The following is a 15,012-nucleotide window of genomic DNA, read 5'->3' as shown; positions in this document are numbered from 1 at the left end:
TGCCCCTACTTCCCTCTTTCTGCCCCTTAGCCCCCATCCTCCTTCCCCCAGCCAAAGCCCTGAGATGGACATGATCTTGACTCAAGACTAAAATCTGAAGTTTTGGTGAAAGTCAGTTATTCCGAAGCTCCTGATTTCCTGAACCTTTGCGGCTTCTACCTTCTACTGAGCTCCTGCTCAGTCTTAGGTCTCCACTGAGGGTTTCCTCCTCCAGGAATCCTGCCTTGACTGCCCAGCCTGTGTCAGGCATTCCTTAGGCTCTCAAGGTCCCTTGGGCCTCCCTCATCACTTTCCCTGGTGACAAACCTGTCTCCCCATTGGACTGGGAGGACAGGCACCAGGGATGTCTCAGCCATGGCTGTATTTTCTGTGTTTTCCCACAGAGTCGGTGGGATTAGGGGCTTCTGCTTAGTCACTCAGTTGTGTCCGACTCTTTGCAACCCCACAGACTGTAGCCCGCCATGCTCGGCTCTTCTGTCCATGGGGACTCTCCAGGCAAGAATACTGCAGTGCGTTGCCATGCCCTCCTCCAGGGGATCTTCCCAATGCAGGAATCGAACCTAGGTCTCCTGAATTGCAGGCAGATTCTTTACTGACTGAGCCACCAGGGAAGCCCAAGAATACTGGTGTATAGAGCCTATCCCTTCTCCAAGGGATCTTTCCGACCCAGGAATTGAACCGGGGTCTCCTGCACTGCAGGCAGATTCTTTACCAGCTGAGCTACCAGTGAAACCCAGTTAGGGGCTTGCACAGTATCTATTTGTTGAAGACATCATCACTGCCTCAGCTATACCCCTTTCCCATCTCATGCTCATTCCTGCAGCTCCTCCAGGTAGCAGATTAACTGTCACTTCCTTTGGGAGATTTTCCTTGATACCCCAGGTTGGGTCCCCCATCCTGACCCTCTACTTGTGCTTCTCCCCATCTCCCATCTCAGCCTTGACCCTGTTGGGTTGACACCGCCTGGTGACAGGCCCGTCTCAGCCCTGGACCACGAGTTCCAAGAGGCCTATCTGTTGCCATCAACGTTCTCAGCGTCAGAACAGGGCTGGGCTTAAAGCAGGCTCTCAGGAAGTGAGTAGTGAAGGTCGTGTGGGTGGACAGGGTCTTGGATGCCGTATAAAGGGGCTGGCAGGTGCCATCAGGGATCAGAGGGGCTTCCATGAGCAAGGGGAGGGTGGTGGAGGGCTGGATTGGGGGATGATTCAGGAGGGCTGGTAAGAGGAGGTGGGGTACGGTTGGAGGCTGGGAGCCCCACGAGGCAGGGAGCGACCTAGAAGGGCGGTGGGCAGGGCTCAGGCAGACCTGGGTCAGGGAGCGCCAATCCATGTTGGCACTGCCGAGGTAGAAGTGGGTCTGGTCCACCACCCAGAACTTGGTATGCAGGACGCCATGGGTCAGCTTCTGCATGTCCACCATGCGGACCTGGGCACCTGGACCGACAGGGGTGGAGGTCAGGAGCTGGCTTGGGGAGCCCCAGACCCAGCCCACCCTCATTGGCCCCCTAGCTCACCGCTCTGTAGCAGCGCCTGTAGGTCTGCCTGGGGCTGGGGCCCATTGGGCTTGCTCACAGCAATGCGGACCTTCACACCTCGGGGTGCCAGAGTCTGCAGCTGCCGGAGGACCTCCTCGCCCTGGAGGGAGGAGACAGCTTCTGAGGGCATGGATCAGCTGGCTCTCGAGCCCCACGGAGCACCCCACGGAGTCATTTTGAGATTAGGCTTCTAGATCTGATCAGGCTTTACATTAATACAGTTAGGAAAAGCTTTACAGGTTAAGAAGTTAAAACCTTACTTTATCTGTTTTATTTATTGTTTTGGCTGTGCTGTGCGGCATGAGGGATCCTAGTTCCCCAACGAGGGATCGAACCCGTGCCCCCTATATTCAGAACACGGAGTCTTAACCACTGGACCAACAGGGAAGTGTCTTTATCTATTTTAATACCCGGCTGCTCTGAGCCCTGTTAGGGCCTCCCTGCCACTCCTGCCCTTCACAGGTCCTTCCCAAGACCCTGACGTGGTAGTATCCACGCCTGATACAGCAGGGGTCTCTAGGCACCTTGCAGAATGTTAAAGGCACAGCGCAGACTTGGGAGTCTGGGAAGACCTAGGTAAGGCTTGATGATGCTAATAACAGTAACAGCCAATGATTCCCTTGTTTCTACTGTGAGCCAGGCCCCTTCTGAGCCCCTTTATACCCGAACTCTGAATTCTCACAGCTGTCATTGGTAAGGCAAGTCTGAGTTTATCTCAAAGTGCAGACGAAGAAACTGAGCGTTGGAGAAATCAACAGGAAAGCAGGATTTGAACTCAGACCGTCTGCCTTCTATGTCTGTGCTCTGTGCTTTGAATCACTCCAGTAGGAACCAGCAGGGAATGGAAGCTCATACCTTTTTTTTTAAGCTTGAAGGATCTTGGTTCCCTGATCAGGGATCGAACTCTCACCCTTGGCAGTGAACGCTCGGAGCCCTAACCACTGGACTACCAGGGAATTTCCAGCTCATATAATTTTTAACTGTTGTGTATTTTTTCCAGGCACTGTTTAATGATCCCCACAATTTTAAAACATTTAAAGTCTACCTCTGACAAAGAGTGGCAGCAGGGAAAAGGAAGAAGAGCAACAAATTCACTATGTCTTTCAAAGAAGGGCTTAGCCACCTAGGCTGTTCCTTTTCAAATCTTGGAGTTTTATGCTTTTTAAATTTGCCTGCAGACCCTAACAAGGCTATCACAGTAAATGCTTATAAAGGGCTGACTCTTGTCAGGCACTGCTGTCATTGGCTGGGATCAGCCCGTTTCATCTTCACAAGAGGTGAACACTAAATAATGGCCCCATTCTACAGATGAAGAAAATGAAGACTGCAAGATGAGGTGACCTGCCTGAAGTCACAGAGCTGGCACGCAGAAGCCCAGCTTGAGGCTGGGCTGGTACTCATTCCATGTTTCCATTTCTTTGTGTGACAGGCTCAGGGAAGGAAGCTTGTGGGTGAGCAATATCTGCTAGCCTAATCCCTCGTAACCAAACCCATGCCCTGATATTCAGAGGCCTCCAGATGACCGTGACAAAACGCCCCCAGTCCCGTGGGCCATGTGAAGACAGTTGCTTCCAAACACTTTTGTCTAACCCACTACGTGAGACATGCCAGTCTGTCTCCTGGGCTGGAGGGAAACCCCTTTCATTTCCCTGACTCTGATGCCTCCCACCACCCCTGCTGCCAGCCAGGGCCCAGGTTGCCAGGTACCTGCTGAGCAGAGGCTTCCTGAGTGTGGGTGTCATTGTTGGTGAGAGTCCAGTAGAAGGAGGCAATGTCCAGGCTGCTGTGGGCACCAGCGAGCAGGCCCAGCCAGGCCTGGCTGGTGGAGGGGTTGCTCGTGGAGGCATTGGGGAAGTCCAGGCCCTCGGGAATGCTCTCCACCAGCACTGCTCTGGGTGGGGAGGTGGGGAGGGAGGGAGGCAGAATAAGCCATGGTGGGCTAGACTGTGAGTGCTCACTTGTCTGCCCACGGAGGATGGAAGACTATATGTATTCGTGTGTGTCTGTACTCATGATTCTCTGTGTCTGCATTTGTCTCTCTAGATTTGTAGAAGGTTGTGGATGTGTGTGTGTAAGTGTGTGTGTGTGTGTGTCTGTCCATGGATGTGGATAGAAGATGCCATGTGTGTCTATGTATGCCTGTCTGTTCACAGAGGCATAGAAGATGACGACGCTGTGGTTGCCATGGCAACAGTGTGGGTGAAGCAGGTGGGCACAGAGAGAACTGTGACGGTCCACTTGGGAGTGTCTGCCACCCCCTTTTTCTGTCTTGAACAGTGGGTGCAGGCCCTGCGTAGTGCATGTTGAAGTGTCCCTGGCCTGGCAGGGCCCCTTCCCCCACCATCCCAGGCACCCACGCCCCCCTCCACTTACTCGCAAGGGTCATAGCAGGGGGCTGGGCGCTGATTGGGCCCAAAGAGATGCAAGTCGCCGTATTCCCATAGAAACAGCTGAGTCATCAGGGCACCGAAGCCCACAACTGCCAGGATAAGGACCAGAAGGACCCAACGAGCTTTCTGCGGGGGAGGAGGAGGCGAGCAGTCAGCCCAAGGAGGGCAGCCCAGCCCACAGCCTCCAGAGACAGACTGAGGGAGGAGAGGGGCACCTACCTTTTCTGCAGCTTTCCATGCCTCGATCTCATTCATGGGCAGTTCGCTGGCAGGTTCCTCAGCAGGCACCTTCAGCTGGGGCACACGGATGGAGTGGTGGTGACGGGTCAGCTCAGCAGGGCCCCCACCCTCTCCTGATCCGGCCCCTCCTCCCCTGTTCCCCCATCCACCTACCTCCTGGTACATCAGTTTAGGCTTCATCGTGCTGGCAGTCAGGGGTTATACAGCTCCCAGGTGCAAAAGTGGGTGTGTCAGGGTCTCCAAACTGCGGGGACCAGAAGCTGGCACTGTGTTGGGTGTTCTAGGCTTTGGGGGGACATCACAGAAAACGGATCAGCCTCGGGCTCACGGGACTCACTGGATCGCCTTGTCTGTGATCACGGGGGCTACTGGCACTGCGCCCGCCACCCCTAAAGGAGGAAGCTGACTGCTGGTCAGCAGGGATTTCGAAATCCCTCAAAGTCCAACCCCTCTGCCTTCCTCCTATCCCTCTGGGGTGCCCTCCCTGCCCCCTTGAGTGCCCACCCTGCCTGTCATCAGCACTGGCACTGCTCCCCATTTAGCACCTTCCCTTCTCTGAGCCCTATCCTACACATTCCCAAAATGACAGCTCCGGATTGGGTCAGCGGAGCCCTAAATATTTTTGTGCCTGGCTTTTCCCAGCCCTGGGATTTACCCTGAAGTCATTTTCCAGGTAGCTCCTTTAACCTCACACTCAGGTAACCACTAGCCAGTTCAGGCCAGGAGCCCAAGACCATCGGGGCCTCCCTCTCAGCTTCCATCCCATCCCCCCAATCATCCTCCCCTACCGTACCCCAGAGGGGCCTCGGCCTTACTCGGCAGACAGCTGCTGCTACCTCCACGGGGCCCCAGCTTCTGCCCCAACAGGCTGAGCAGGGGCGGGAGGGAGGAGGGGGCGGGGCCCAACGGGGCTCCGCCCTCTGCAGCGGGGAGTCTGCGCAGTGAGCGCGCCGGTCCGGGCTCACCGCAGGCAGAGGGGGGGCCGGCCCCCCAGATACGGTCTAGCCAACCTGGCGGGGGTGGAGAAAAAGCACAGGTCTGAGCGATTGCTTTGCTACGCTCCATCCTAGAGCACCCCCCCAATATGGGCTAGGGAGGACTCAGGTAAAGAGAAAAAAGAGACTCCCCCCCCATCTTTTCTCGGCTCTAAACCCTGTGAATATTTGTACCGTGGGCATGTATTACCTAGTCAAAAATAAATCCATAAATAAGACTAATGATTTTTAAAATTATAAAATAAAATGGAATGACCAAGGCTGAACAACATGATTTAGGGATGTAGCCATAAAATCAAAAGACGCAGCCCACCCACGCTATGGGAGGGGAAGAGCGCGGGGTGTGCGATAAGGGGATGGTGGGTTTTCTGTTGTAGTCTGTATTGAAGTCTCTATTTAATTTTTTAAAAATGCCAACTGATATTTTGATAGGGATTTAAAAAATGTTTCTTACCAGTGTGTGTGTGCGGGGGGGGGGGGGGGGGGGGGTGGGGATGGATATATGTATATGTGTGACCGAGCCCCTTCCCTGTTCACCTGAAACTACCACAACATGGTTAATTGACTATATCCCAATACAGAATGTTTTTGGTGTTAAAAAAAAAATCCAGGCTCCAGCTGAAGGGATAAAGAGGGTTTCCCATCTACCATCTCGTATCTCCGAAACAGAATTTAAGGCCACAGCTGTAGAAATAAGTTGGAGGGATTCCCCCTTTCCCGCCCACCTCTCTCAATGAAAGAGGGGCAGGACCCCCTTTCCCCTACCCAGGCAGGAAGTGCACAAAGGTAGAGAAGGGTTATTATTGAAAGAAGAAACAGCGTCAGAAGTGGTTGCCTTGACAACAGGATTTGGGGGTGCGTCAGGATCACTTTTTATCCTACGCCTATTTTCTTTTTTAAAATCGTGAAATATGAGCGACTTACAGAAGAGAAAAATATCTCTGTGCGGGTTAAAAAAATAATTATAAAGCGAACACAGGTGTTGACGCGTCCCAGGTTTTGTCACGTTTTTAAAAATTCATTCCACGCATTAATGTGATTTAAAAAAAAAGAAAATTCCAAAAGGGAGTTTGGTTCACCACTCACCGCAAGATCCAGCCTAGACCTGAAAGGATAATTTGAAAACCCCTTCCCCCTCAACGTCTGATCCCAGTTTGGTTAAAGGCAGAAGAGCACAAGTAGGGATTCCCCCACCCCCACCCCACCCCCACCCCATCACAGGGAGCCAGCCAAAAACAGTATGGATCCAGCAAAGAATAGCAACAGATCAAGCTTATCTGATCTCCGTAGCTCACCAAGAGAAGCAGAAGGTAACAGTCTTCGATAAGGCTGACCGCAGGGTCCAAGGGTGGGGGAGGGGAGGCATGGCGCAGGAAACAAGTTTGCCTTTTATTTGCCCTTGGTGAGAAATGCTTTATTTAAGACTATGTGGTTGGAACAGAAGCTGAGGTGAAATTAGGGAAGCTAGTAGTAGTATTAGTTGCTCATTTGTGTCGGACTCTTTGCGACCCCACGGACTGTAGCCCTCCGGGGTTCCCTGTTCACGGGATTCTCCATGCAAGAATACCGGAGTGGGTTGCCATTCCCTTCCCTAGGAGGGAAGCTAAGATCAACGGAAACAAAACTGGGGAAAGGTAGGGCTAGAAGATGTGAGGGATGGTGCACAGCACGGTGAGGCAGGGGAACTGGGGTGGCCGCTGATAAACCAAAATTACAAAGAAAATAGACGCGATGGACATGAGTTTGAGCAAGCTCTGGGAGTTGGTGATGGACAGTGAAGTCTGGCATGCTGCAGTCGGTGGGGTTGCAGTCTGATGTGACTGAGCGACTGAACTGAAGACGCCTTTTATTCAGTTTGTTAGCAATCTTTTGGCTTTCAAATTGTGCCATGATGACAAGTCTTTACTGATGGGTTGAATTCTGACTTGCTATATTTTTATCAAAGCAAACGCACCTAGCGTACTTCAAAAGAAAACCAGTACTGGAGAGGTGGTGTAGGTTGCATTAGATTGGTGAGGCAGTTAACACTTGTGGCATCCGGAGCCAGATGCCTGATCTTAATATGAACCTCAGTATGTATGCGATTATTTGATTTCAGAGAACTGACAACACATCTGTGCCTTGGTGTCCCCATCTGCAAAATGGGCAAAGTAACAATACTGCCCACTTTTCACAAGGCTGTTCATTAATTTTGCACACCTTTATTGTGCACAGGTATTGTTTTAAGCACTGGGGAGATCACTGTGAACAAAACAGACTTGAAGACAGACAAAAAAAAAAAAGTAAATTATATGTTAGAAGATAATATATGCTATAAAGACTCAGGGGAGAGGGACGGGGTTGGGGTGGGGGTGGGATTACTTGCACTTGAAAATGAGGAGGACAAGGAAGGCTGCACAGAGAAGGGGATACCTGAGAAAAAAACTTCAAGGAGGGGAGGAAGAGAGCTACAGAACAGTATTCTAAGTGCAAAGGCCCTGAGGCAGGAGTATGCCTGTGGGGATAGAGAAGAGCAAGCAGGCACGTATCTGCAGTGGAATGGCAGTGCGGGGAGGGAGAGGAGGTGAATCAGAGGTCACAGGACCAGATTATGCAGAGCTACCTGGACTGTGGCAAGAATGGGGCCAAGGGTAGGTTCTGGGCAGAGGAGGAAATATGATCTCCTCTGGGGGTGAGTGAGTTGAATGGTGGCCTCAAAACTGGTAAGTTGGATGTGGTCATCACTCCTGGAACTTGTGAATGTGACCTTATTCAGTGGACCTGGAGTCTCATTATATATATTAGCATATGACACACTCAGAGGTGCCATGACAGTTCCAAAGCCGGCCCAGGCCCAAAAGTCGGTGGTGGCTCAATTCCTGGAAATCTCACCACCCTTTCTCCAAGATAGTTAGAACAATCCTTCTACTCATTAGCCTATGAAATTACCCAGCCCAGGGACTTCCCTGCTGGTCCAGTGATTATAATAAGACTCAGCACTTCCACTGCAGGGGGCATGGGTTTGATCCCTGATGGGGGAACTAAGATTCTTCATGCTGCCCAGTGCAGCCAAAAAAAGAAATTACTCAGCCCATAAAAATTAACCACTCCCTATTTCAGGGACTCTTGCCTTCTGAGATGGCCCACACTCTGTGGAGCGTGTTTCTCCCAGGGCCGTTCTTGCTTCTTGAGATGAACCACATCCTGTCTATGGAATGTGTCTCTCTCTAAATAAATCCACTTTTCACCTATCACTTTGTCCCTCACTGAATTCTTTCTGTGCTGAGACGTAAAGAACCTAAGCTTCATTAAATCCTGAGACCAGGTGTGTGATTTAGATGAAAAGAAAGTAGGTTTCAGTCCCAGTTTGGGTTTTGGCTGTTTTGAGTCCCAGCCTGTACAACTGAATTGTGCAGTTTCACCAGCCCATTGAATATCTCCCTGTCCCCTTGGCGTGTGCCTTGCCTGACCCTGGGTGTGACACCATAGCCCAGGGACAAGGAGGAAACAAAACCCACTGGGCTTCTGAGACCTGTGTTGGGTCACAGTTCCCTAAACACCCCCACCCCTGGTGAGGGTGGGAGACTTGATCCCCCTTCCACAGAAGTGCTCTGGACTGATGAATCCAGGGTTCAAATCCCACCTCTGTCACTTTTTTTCAGAAATTTTCTTATATATAAATAAATAAATATACGGCTGCATCAGGGCTTAGTTGCAGCACGTGGGATCTTTAGTTGTGGCATGTGGGATCTAGTTCCCTGACTAGGGCTTGAATCCGGGTCCCTCCTGCTTTGGGAGCGTGGACTCTTAGCCACTGGACAGCCAGAAGCCCTCTGTCACTTTCATACTCAGTGACATTGGGCACAGGGCTTTATTTCTTTGAGCCCTGCTGGCCTCATTCATAAAAAGAGGATTGGGACTTCCTTAGCCCACTCCATGTTCTTGCCTGGAGAATCCCAGGAAAGGGAGCCTGGTGGGCTGCCGTCTATGGGGTCACACAGAGTCGGACACGACTGAAGTGACTTAGCAGCAGCAGCGGTTCAGTAAAGACTCTGTGCTTCCACTGTATGGCGTGCAGGTTCGATCCCCAGTTGGGGAACTAAGGTCCAGTATACCATGTGGCATGGTCAGGAAAAAAAAAAGGATCACTTTATGCCTGTCTGGGGAGTGGTGGCTGCTTTAAGAGGGTGGGCCTCACAGTCCCCAAGCCCTTGATTCATATCTCAGCTCTGTGCTTTACCTGGAGAAGAGACTACCTTTTCTGAGCCTCACTTGCATTCTTCAGAACACTGGGGAGACTAATATACCAACATGACATTTGCTGGGCAGAGTCAATGAAACCCATCCACAACAGTCACTTCACACAGATACAAGCTGGCTGGTGAGTTGTGTCCCCTAATACCCTGAACACACTACTTATCACAGATAAACTTATATATGTGTCCCTTGAAAAGCTAAGTCTATGTCTGATTTATTCCTCTACCCACCAAGCGCCCAGCACATTGTAAATGTTTGTTTTTCTTCTGAAAACAGAAGAAAAGAGCAGTAGAAGAGAGAAAAGACTTTAGATGTCGCTTTAAGATTCAGTGACACTGAATTCCTACACAATGAACAGTAGCTTGTGTTCTGAGCCTGGGGCAATAGGGTAGGTACAGATAGTAGCACTTCAGCCTGAGGGTAAAATTCAGGGTGGGCCACTTAGCTGCTGCAGCAGATCTGAAGCACTGGACAGGCCACACCTTAGTAAACATTTACAAACCTAGGGACCTTCTGCGTGGTTCAAAACAGACCAGTTCTTGGGTTTAAAGGGGCCAATTTTCATTTGATTGTGCAGACCCCTTTGGACCGACCGCACAATCGTCTGTGATCAAGTCTACAGAAAACAGTACGGAGCACTGGTTTTGTAAACGTTTTTGTTTTTAGAGGTAGAACCTTTGTTTCAAAGGACCCCAGAAGGTGCCCCTTCCAGGGATAGAAGATGCTCGGTCTGAAAAACAAATCAGTAAAAAAAAAAAAAGCAAAAAAAGGCATACACAAACCACCCCAACCCACCCCCACCACCATGAATGGTGAATACTTGGGAACTGGAACTCAAAAGCTGTCCCATCCCTACTCAACCCCACTCTGTGGCTGCCCACTGCCTTCGGGACAAAGTGCAACTGTCTTATGATGCCCTCCTGGGCTCTCCAGGGACAGTGCCTGTGGACCTTCCCCATCTGACAGTTTCAGTTCCTCTGACTCCAAAGCTGTCTGTGACTCGTATCTCCTCCTTGAACTTCAGCTCTGCAAGTCCCATGGCCTCCTAGATACCTCCACCCAGGTGTCCCTAAGCCCCTTATACCCATGTCTCCAACTGTCCTTAGCATCTCTCCCTAACCTGCCCCTCGCCTGGGTCCCCATTCCCAGGAGAGCTGTCCTACCCAGCCTTCAGGTCTCGGCCTGTGTTCCACCTTCCCCAGAAAGCCCTGATGCCCCCAGAGTCCTGGGTCCCCCATAACTTATCCACTTGGCCTCCCAAGAGTGTCTCCCACCCACCCTTTTCACCTCCCGTCCAAGGCCATGAACTGGCCTCTCTCACCTGGGTCCCCATTCCAGCCGCCTCCTGTGGCTCCCAGCCTCCACTCAAACACTTCTATTTCCCCCTCCGATCTGAGTCTGACTCGCCCCTCACCTGCTCAAATACTCTGTGGCCCTCCAGTGTGCACAGGATAAAGTCTCAGCTTCTCACTGTGGCTCCCAGAGCCCTTTCCTTAATAATCTTTTGGGCTTATGCTTGTACCATTCTCCATGGCCCAGTCATATTTAATATCTTTCAGTTCCTCGAACTGAAACCACACATTTACCACCAAACCTGCCCACAGCTGCCCCTCCTGCCTAGCATACTTTTCTCTCTTCAGGTTGCTCACCTCTATCAGCTTATGTACCGCCTCCTCCAGGAAGCCCTCCCTGACTCCCTGGCTGGTCCAGACATCCTCCATGGGACTGGCAGTCCCCTGGGCTTACCAATCCTAGCCTGGACCCCTCTGCCTGTGCTTCTCCCAACCTGGCCCTGACCACTGGACTGTCACTACCTGATGATGGGTCCAGAATCCACGAGGGGAGGGCCGGGCTGGCTGTCACTGCTGTGTCCCCCATGTCACCCAGCACAGGGACAGTATATGGCAGATGCTCAGTGGCCAGTTCATCCATCCATTCATTCAACTAGTATTTATTCAACTATTGCTGACAAGCCCTGTCTAGAAATTGGAGATGCAGCACAGAAAAACAGAGAAAAAAAAAATCCTTAGGAAGGAAGAAATTCTTTTGAGGGAGTGAGACAATAGATCAATGAGTGAAACCTACACTATGTACCTGGGAGAAAAAGAAAACAAGAGAGGGGCGCTGTGGCATCACGTGAAAGTGGTTGACATCGCCATTCAAACAAACAACAGGGACTTCCCATGGTTGAGATGCCATACTTCCAATGCAGGGGGCACAGGTTCGGTCCCTGGTCAGGGAACGAATATCCCACAGGCTGTGTGGCCCCCAAACCCTCCCCCCCAAATCAAACAAATGAAAAAAAAAAAACATCTGGGGGAAAAAAGCATTATTATCCCTGTTTTTCAGATGAGACAGGGCTCAGGGAAATCACTGCCCAGGTCACACAGGGTTGGTTTGTCGGCTGGGAATCTGATCCCAGAGCTCAGTTCTGTTCCAGGGCACTATACTGTCAAACCAACTCACAAACACAAAATAAGGCGGGGTGTCTTTTCCTTGCTACCCTCCGGGAGGTCTGTGGCTGTGGAAGGGTAGGATACGGGAGAGATAGTGGGGATCCTTATGTTTATTGAACCAGGCACTGCTCAAAACACTTTATATATACAATTCTCACAACAGTTTTTTTTTTTGTTTTGTTTTAGCCTAACTTCCCCCAGGTGACTCTGTGGTAAAGAATCCTCCTGCCAATGCAGGAGACACAGGAGACGCAGGTTCCATCCCTGGGTTGGGAAGATCCCCTGGAGTAGGAAACGGCAACCCACTCCAGTATTCTTGCCTGGAGGATCCCATGGACAGAGGAGCCTGGCAGGCTACAGTCCATAGGGTTGCAAAGAGTCAGACACGACTTAGGGGCTCAACAACAACAAACAGATAAGTGAACTAAAGACCTAGAGCAGTTTAGTCATTGGCATAAAGGGACAAAGCCAGGAAGCCAGGATTTGAGCCCAAGCTCCCTAGGGTGCTGGGTAGACAGCCCCCTCTCCTGCTGTCTAATATCTGTAGACCTGTGGTTTCCTCCCTCCCTCCCGAACAGCCTCTCAAAACCTCTACCGACACCCCCCTTCTCCCTCCCCTCAATCTTTGAGAAGGACATTGGAAACTTTCTCCAAGTATAAAGGATATGAGTGCAGCTTTAAAAAAGGACTTCAGTTGTTCTTCCAACCAGGCTGCTCTTGCCAGTCCATCCTTGGTAGAAGTTCTCCAGCTGCTGCTGTGGCTTCATGTCACATCAGATCACATCCGTCCTCTCTTCCAAACCCACCTCACTCAGAGTAAAGCCAAAGTCTTCTCCACAGCCCGTGAGACCTCCCGCTGACTCCCCCATCACCCTGCTGACTTCATCCCCCATCCCTCTCCTCCCTCACTGGCCTCCCCGTTACCCCTTACCAATGCCATGTAGGCTGCTACCTCAGGGCCTTTGCATGTGCTGTTCCCTCTGCCTAGAATGGGGCTCCCTTGGTGTCTCAGGCAGTAAAGAATCTGCCTTCAAAGTGGGAGACCTGGGTTCAATCCCTGGGTTGGGAAGAGCCCCTGGAGAAGGGCATGACTACCCACTCCAGTATTCTTCCTTGGAGAATTCCATGGACACAGGCGCCTGGCTGGCTACAGTCCATGGGGTCACAGAGTGGGACACGACTGAGCGACTAACACTTTTACTTTCTGCCTAGAATGCTGTTCTTCCCTCAGAGAGCCATGTCACTCTCTCCCCCTCTTCAAGTCTTTGTTCAAATGTCACCAGGTCACCCTACTTAAAACTACCATCTCTGCATTCCCTATCCCCCCAATATATCATCTAGTCTACTTACCCATTTGTGTATTGTCTCTGGCCCTTGCTGTTAATAGACTGTAAACTCCATGAGGCCAGGGAATCTGTTTTGTTCACTCATGTGTCCGTATGCCTAGCACAGTCTTGGGCATGTAGAACATGCTTAACAAATATCGATTGAATGAATAACTTGTATTTGCATTCCCATATTACAGATGTAGTAACTGAGGCACTGGGACCTTAAGCCACCTGCCCAAGCTCATGCAGCTATTTAAGTACTAAACAGTAAAACCAAGATTGGCACCTGGGGGGGTCCAGTCCCTGGCACACACTGTAATGACTGTCCTTAGCCACGCTAAGGCAAGGTGAGTAACTAAAATATTCGCCTCTTCACTTGAGGATTTGGGGTTGCTGAGGTTTGATGGTGTGGTGAGACCTGCCTCCTCTCTCTGTACCTCTGATTTATGAGTCAAGGGAGGGTTGGGTCTAAGCTACCTAGAGTCTTCCTCCCACCAAGCCCTGCTGGACTCCTGCTATGGGCTAAGTGCTCTCAATTTGGGGGTGGGAAATCAGTCTGTCCACCAAGGTAAAGAGGGATGGATTAATATTGACATGAGCAAGGTTCTTAATGGCTGATGGGCCACCCTCCCAGGTGTGGTGACGTGGCGGAGGGGAGGACAGCTTGGAGACTGTGACGTGGGACAGCAGGGGTTGGCTGCTGCAGCAGAACTTGTCAGGATAGAGAGAGTGTGACAACCTGGGAATGATGAAGGTAGCTGGGGGGAGGGGAAGAGTGACAAGGAGGAGGGGATGAAGGTGACTGGATGAGGGTGAGGGTGAGATGATTGATTGTATTAGCCACATCGAGCTGGGCATGTCACCAGAATAAACTCGCAGGATCCTCACTCTCATCCCTGACATAGGTGTCCCTGTGTGGGTTTTACAAATGAGGAAGCTAAGTTTGCAAAGGTGTGATGAGATGGTCAAGGTTACCCAGAGGTTTAGCGATGGAGCCAGAATAACGGGCTCTAGTACCTGGTATGTGAGAGGTGACACGGGGAAAATGACAGAGACATGAAGAGAGAGAGAGAGAAAAAAAAAACTCCTAACGGGAAAACACTAGAAGCATTAGGCACAGACAGTGACTGTCAGAGAAGCAACGGTGACAGGGGAGCGATGGAGGCATAAAGGATGAGAAAGAAGGGAAACCTGAGTGCGATTTACGAAGGGGAGAGGAGGCGTGCGAAGGTGACATGGGGATATGATGACGATTTATGAGAAGGACTTTGTAAAGTAGCAGCAACAAAAGAGATGTGTAGGCGACAGGAGAAGGAGACACGACAGGAGAGACATTTGGTGGCCATGGAACTTAAAAAGAACGAAATCTTGTTATGGGGATTGATGGCGACATTAGGAGAGTGGTGGAAACACAAGGGAGTGATAACGATTCAAGCAGGATGCAACATAACGGGAGGAACGGAGACATAAAGGGACAGAGGACGATATGAGAGAAGAAATGCATTATAGAGGAAGGACAACATAAAGGCAGCCGAGGCGCCGCGCCCCCAGATCGCACATTACCTGCACTCCAGTTTTCCCACTCCGGGACCCAGCCCCGCTGGTGCCTTCTAGGCTGGAGCCCCGCGCGCCCCCGCCCCCAACCCGCCGCGCGCAGGCGCACTCCGGCTGGACTGCGGACCCGCGGGGGCCAAGCAATGCTTTTCTCATTGGCCGCGCTCCTCGCTAGCGCCGGGCGGGGGAAGCGCCTGGGAGACTGCGGATAGTCACGTGATGGTTGCCCTAGCGCTCTCGCTGGTGACTCTCCCGTGGGCTAGAGCGGCCGCGGGCGGG

The 15,012-nt window shown here is 51.4% G+C and overlaps 1 protein-coding gene across 5 annotated transcripts in view; it reads right to left on the bottom strand.

Moving 5' to 3' along the window:
- The window catches only part of PLD3 (phospholipase D family member 3), a 20,633-nt gene extending 5,819 nt beyond the window's left edge, over positions 1–14,814 (bottom strand). Inside the window, exons 1-9 of one of the 5 annotated variants that reach the window (XM_024978476.2) lie at positions 14,743–14,814; positions 6,455–6,557; positions 4,980–5,174; positions 4,318–4,449; positions 4,144–4,218; positions 3,908–4,050; positions 3,242–3,425; positions 1,514–1,634; positions 1,306–1,433 (exon numbers count right to left, since the gene is read on the bottom strand). In XM_024978476.2, coding sequence (XP_024834244.1) covers positions 1,306–1,433; positions 1,514–1,634; positions 3,242–3,425; positions 3,908–4,050; positions 4,144–4,218; positions 4,318–4,344 — 678 coding nt within the window. In that variant the 5' untranslated portion in view covers positions 4,345–4,449; positions 4,980–5,174; positions 6,455–6,557; positions 14,743–14,814. Of the gene's footprint in view, positions 1–1,305; positions 1,434–1,513; positions 1,635–3,241; positions 3,426–3,907; positions 4,051–4,143; positions 4,219–4,317; positions 4,450–4,957; positions 5,175–6,454 lie in introns of those variants that run through there. The other 4 variants (XM_059876888.1, XM_005219003.5, XM_005219005.4 and 1 more) reach the window with 4 other exon arrangements.
- Positions 14,815–15,012: the final 198 nt, after the last annotated feature.

Source organism: Bos taurus, chromosome 18, assembly GCF_002263795.3.
Source record: "Bos taurus isolate L1 Dominette 01449 registration number 42190680 breed Hereford chromosome 18, ARS-UCD2.0, whole genome shotgun sequence".
In the NCBI taxonomy this organism is placed as follows: domain Eukaryota; kingdom Metazoa; phylum Chordata; class Mammalia; order Artiodactyla; family Bovidae; genus Bos; species Bos taurus.
Note: the sequence above shows the minus strand (reverse complement) of the source record. Positions and strands in the feature narration are given on the sequence as shown.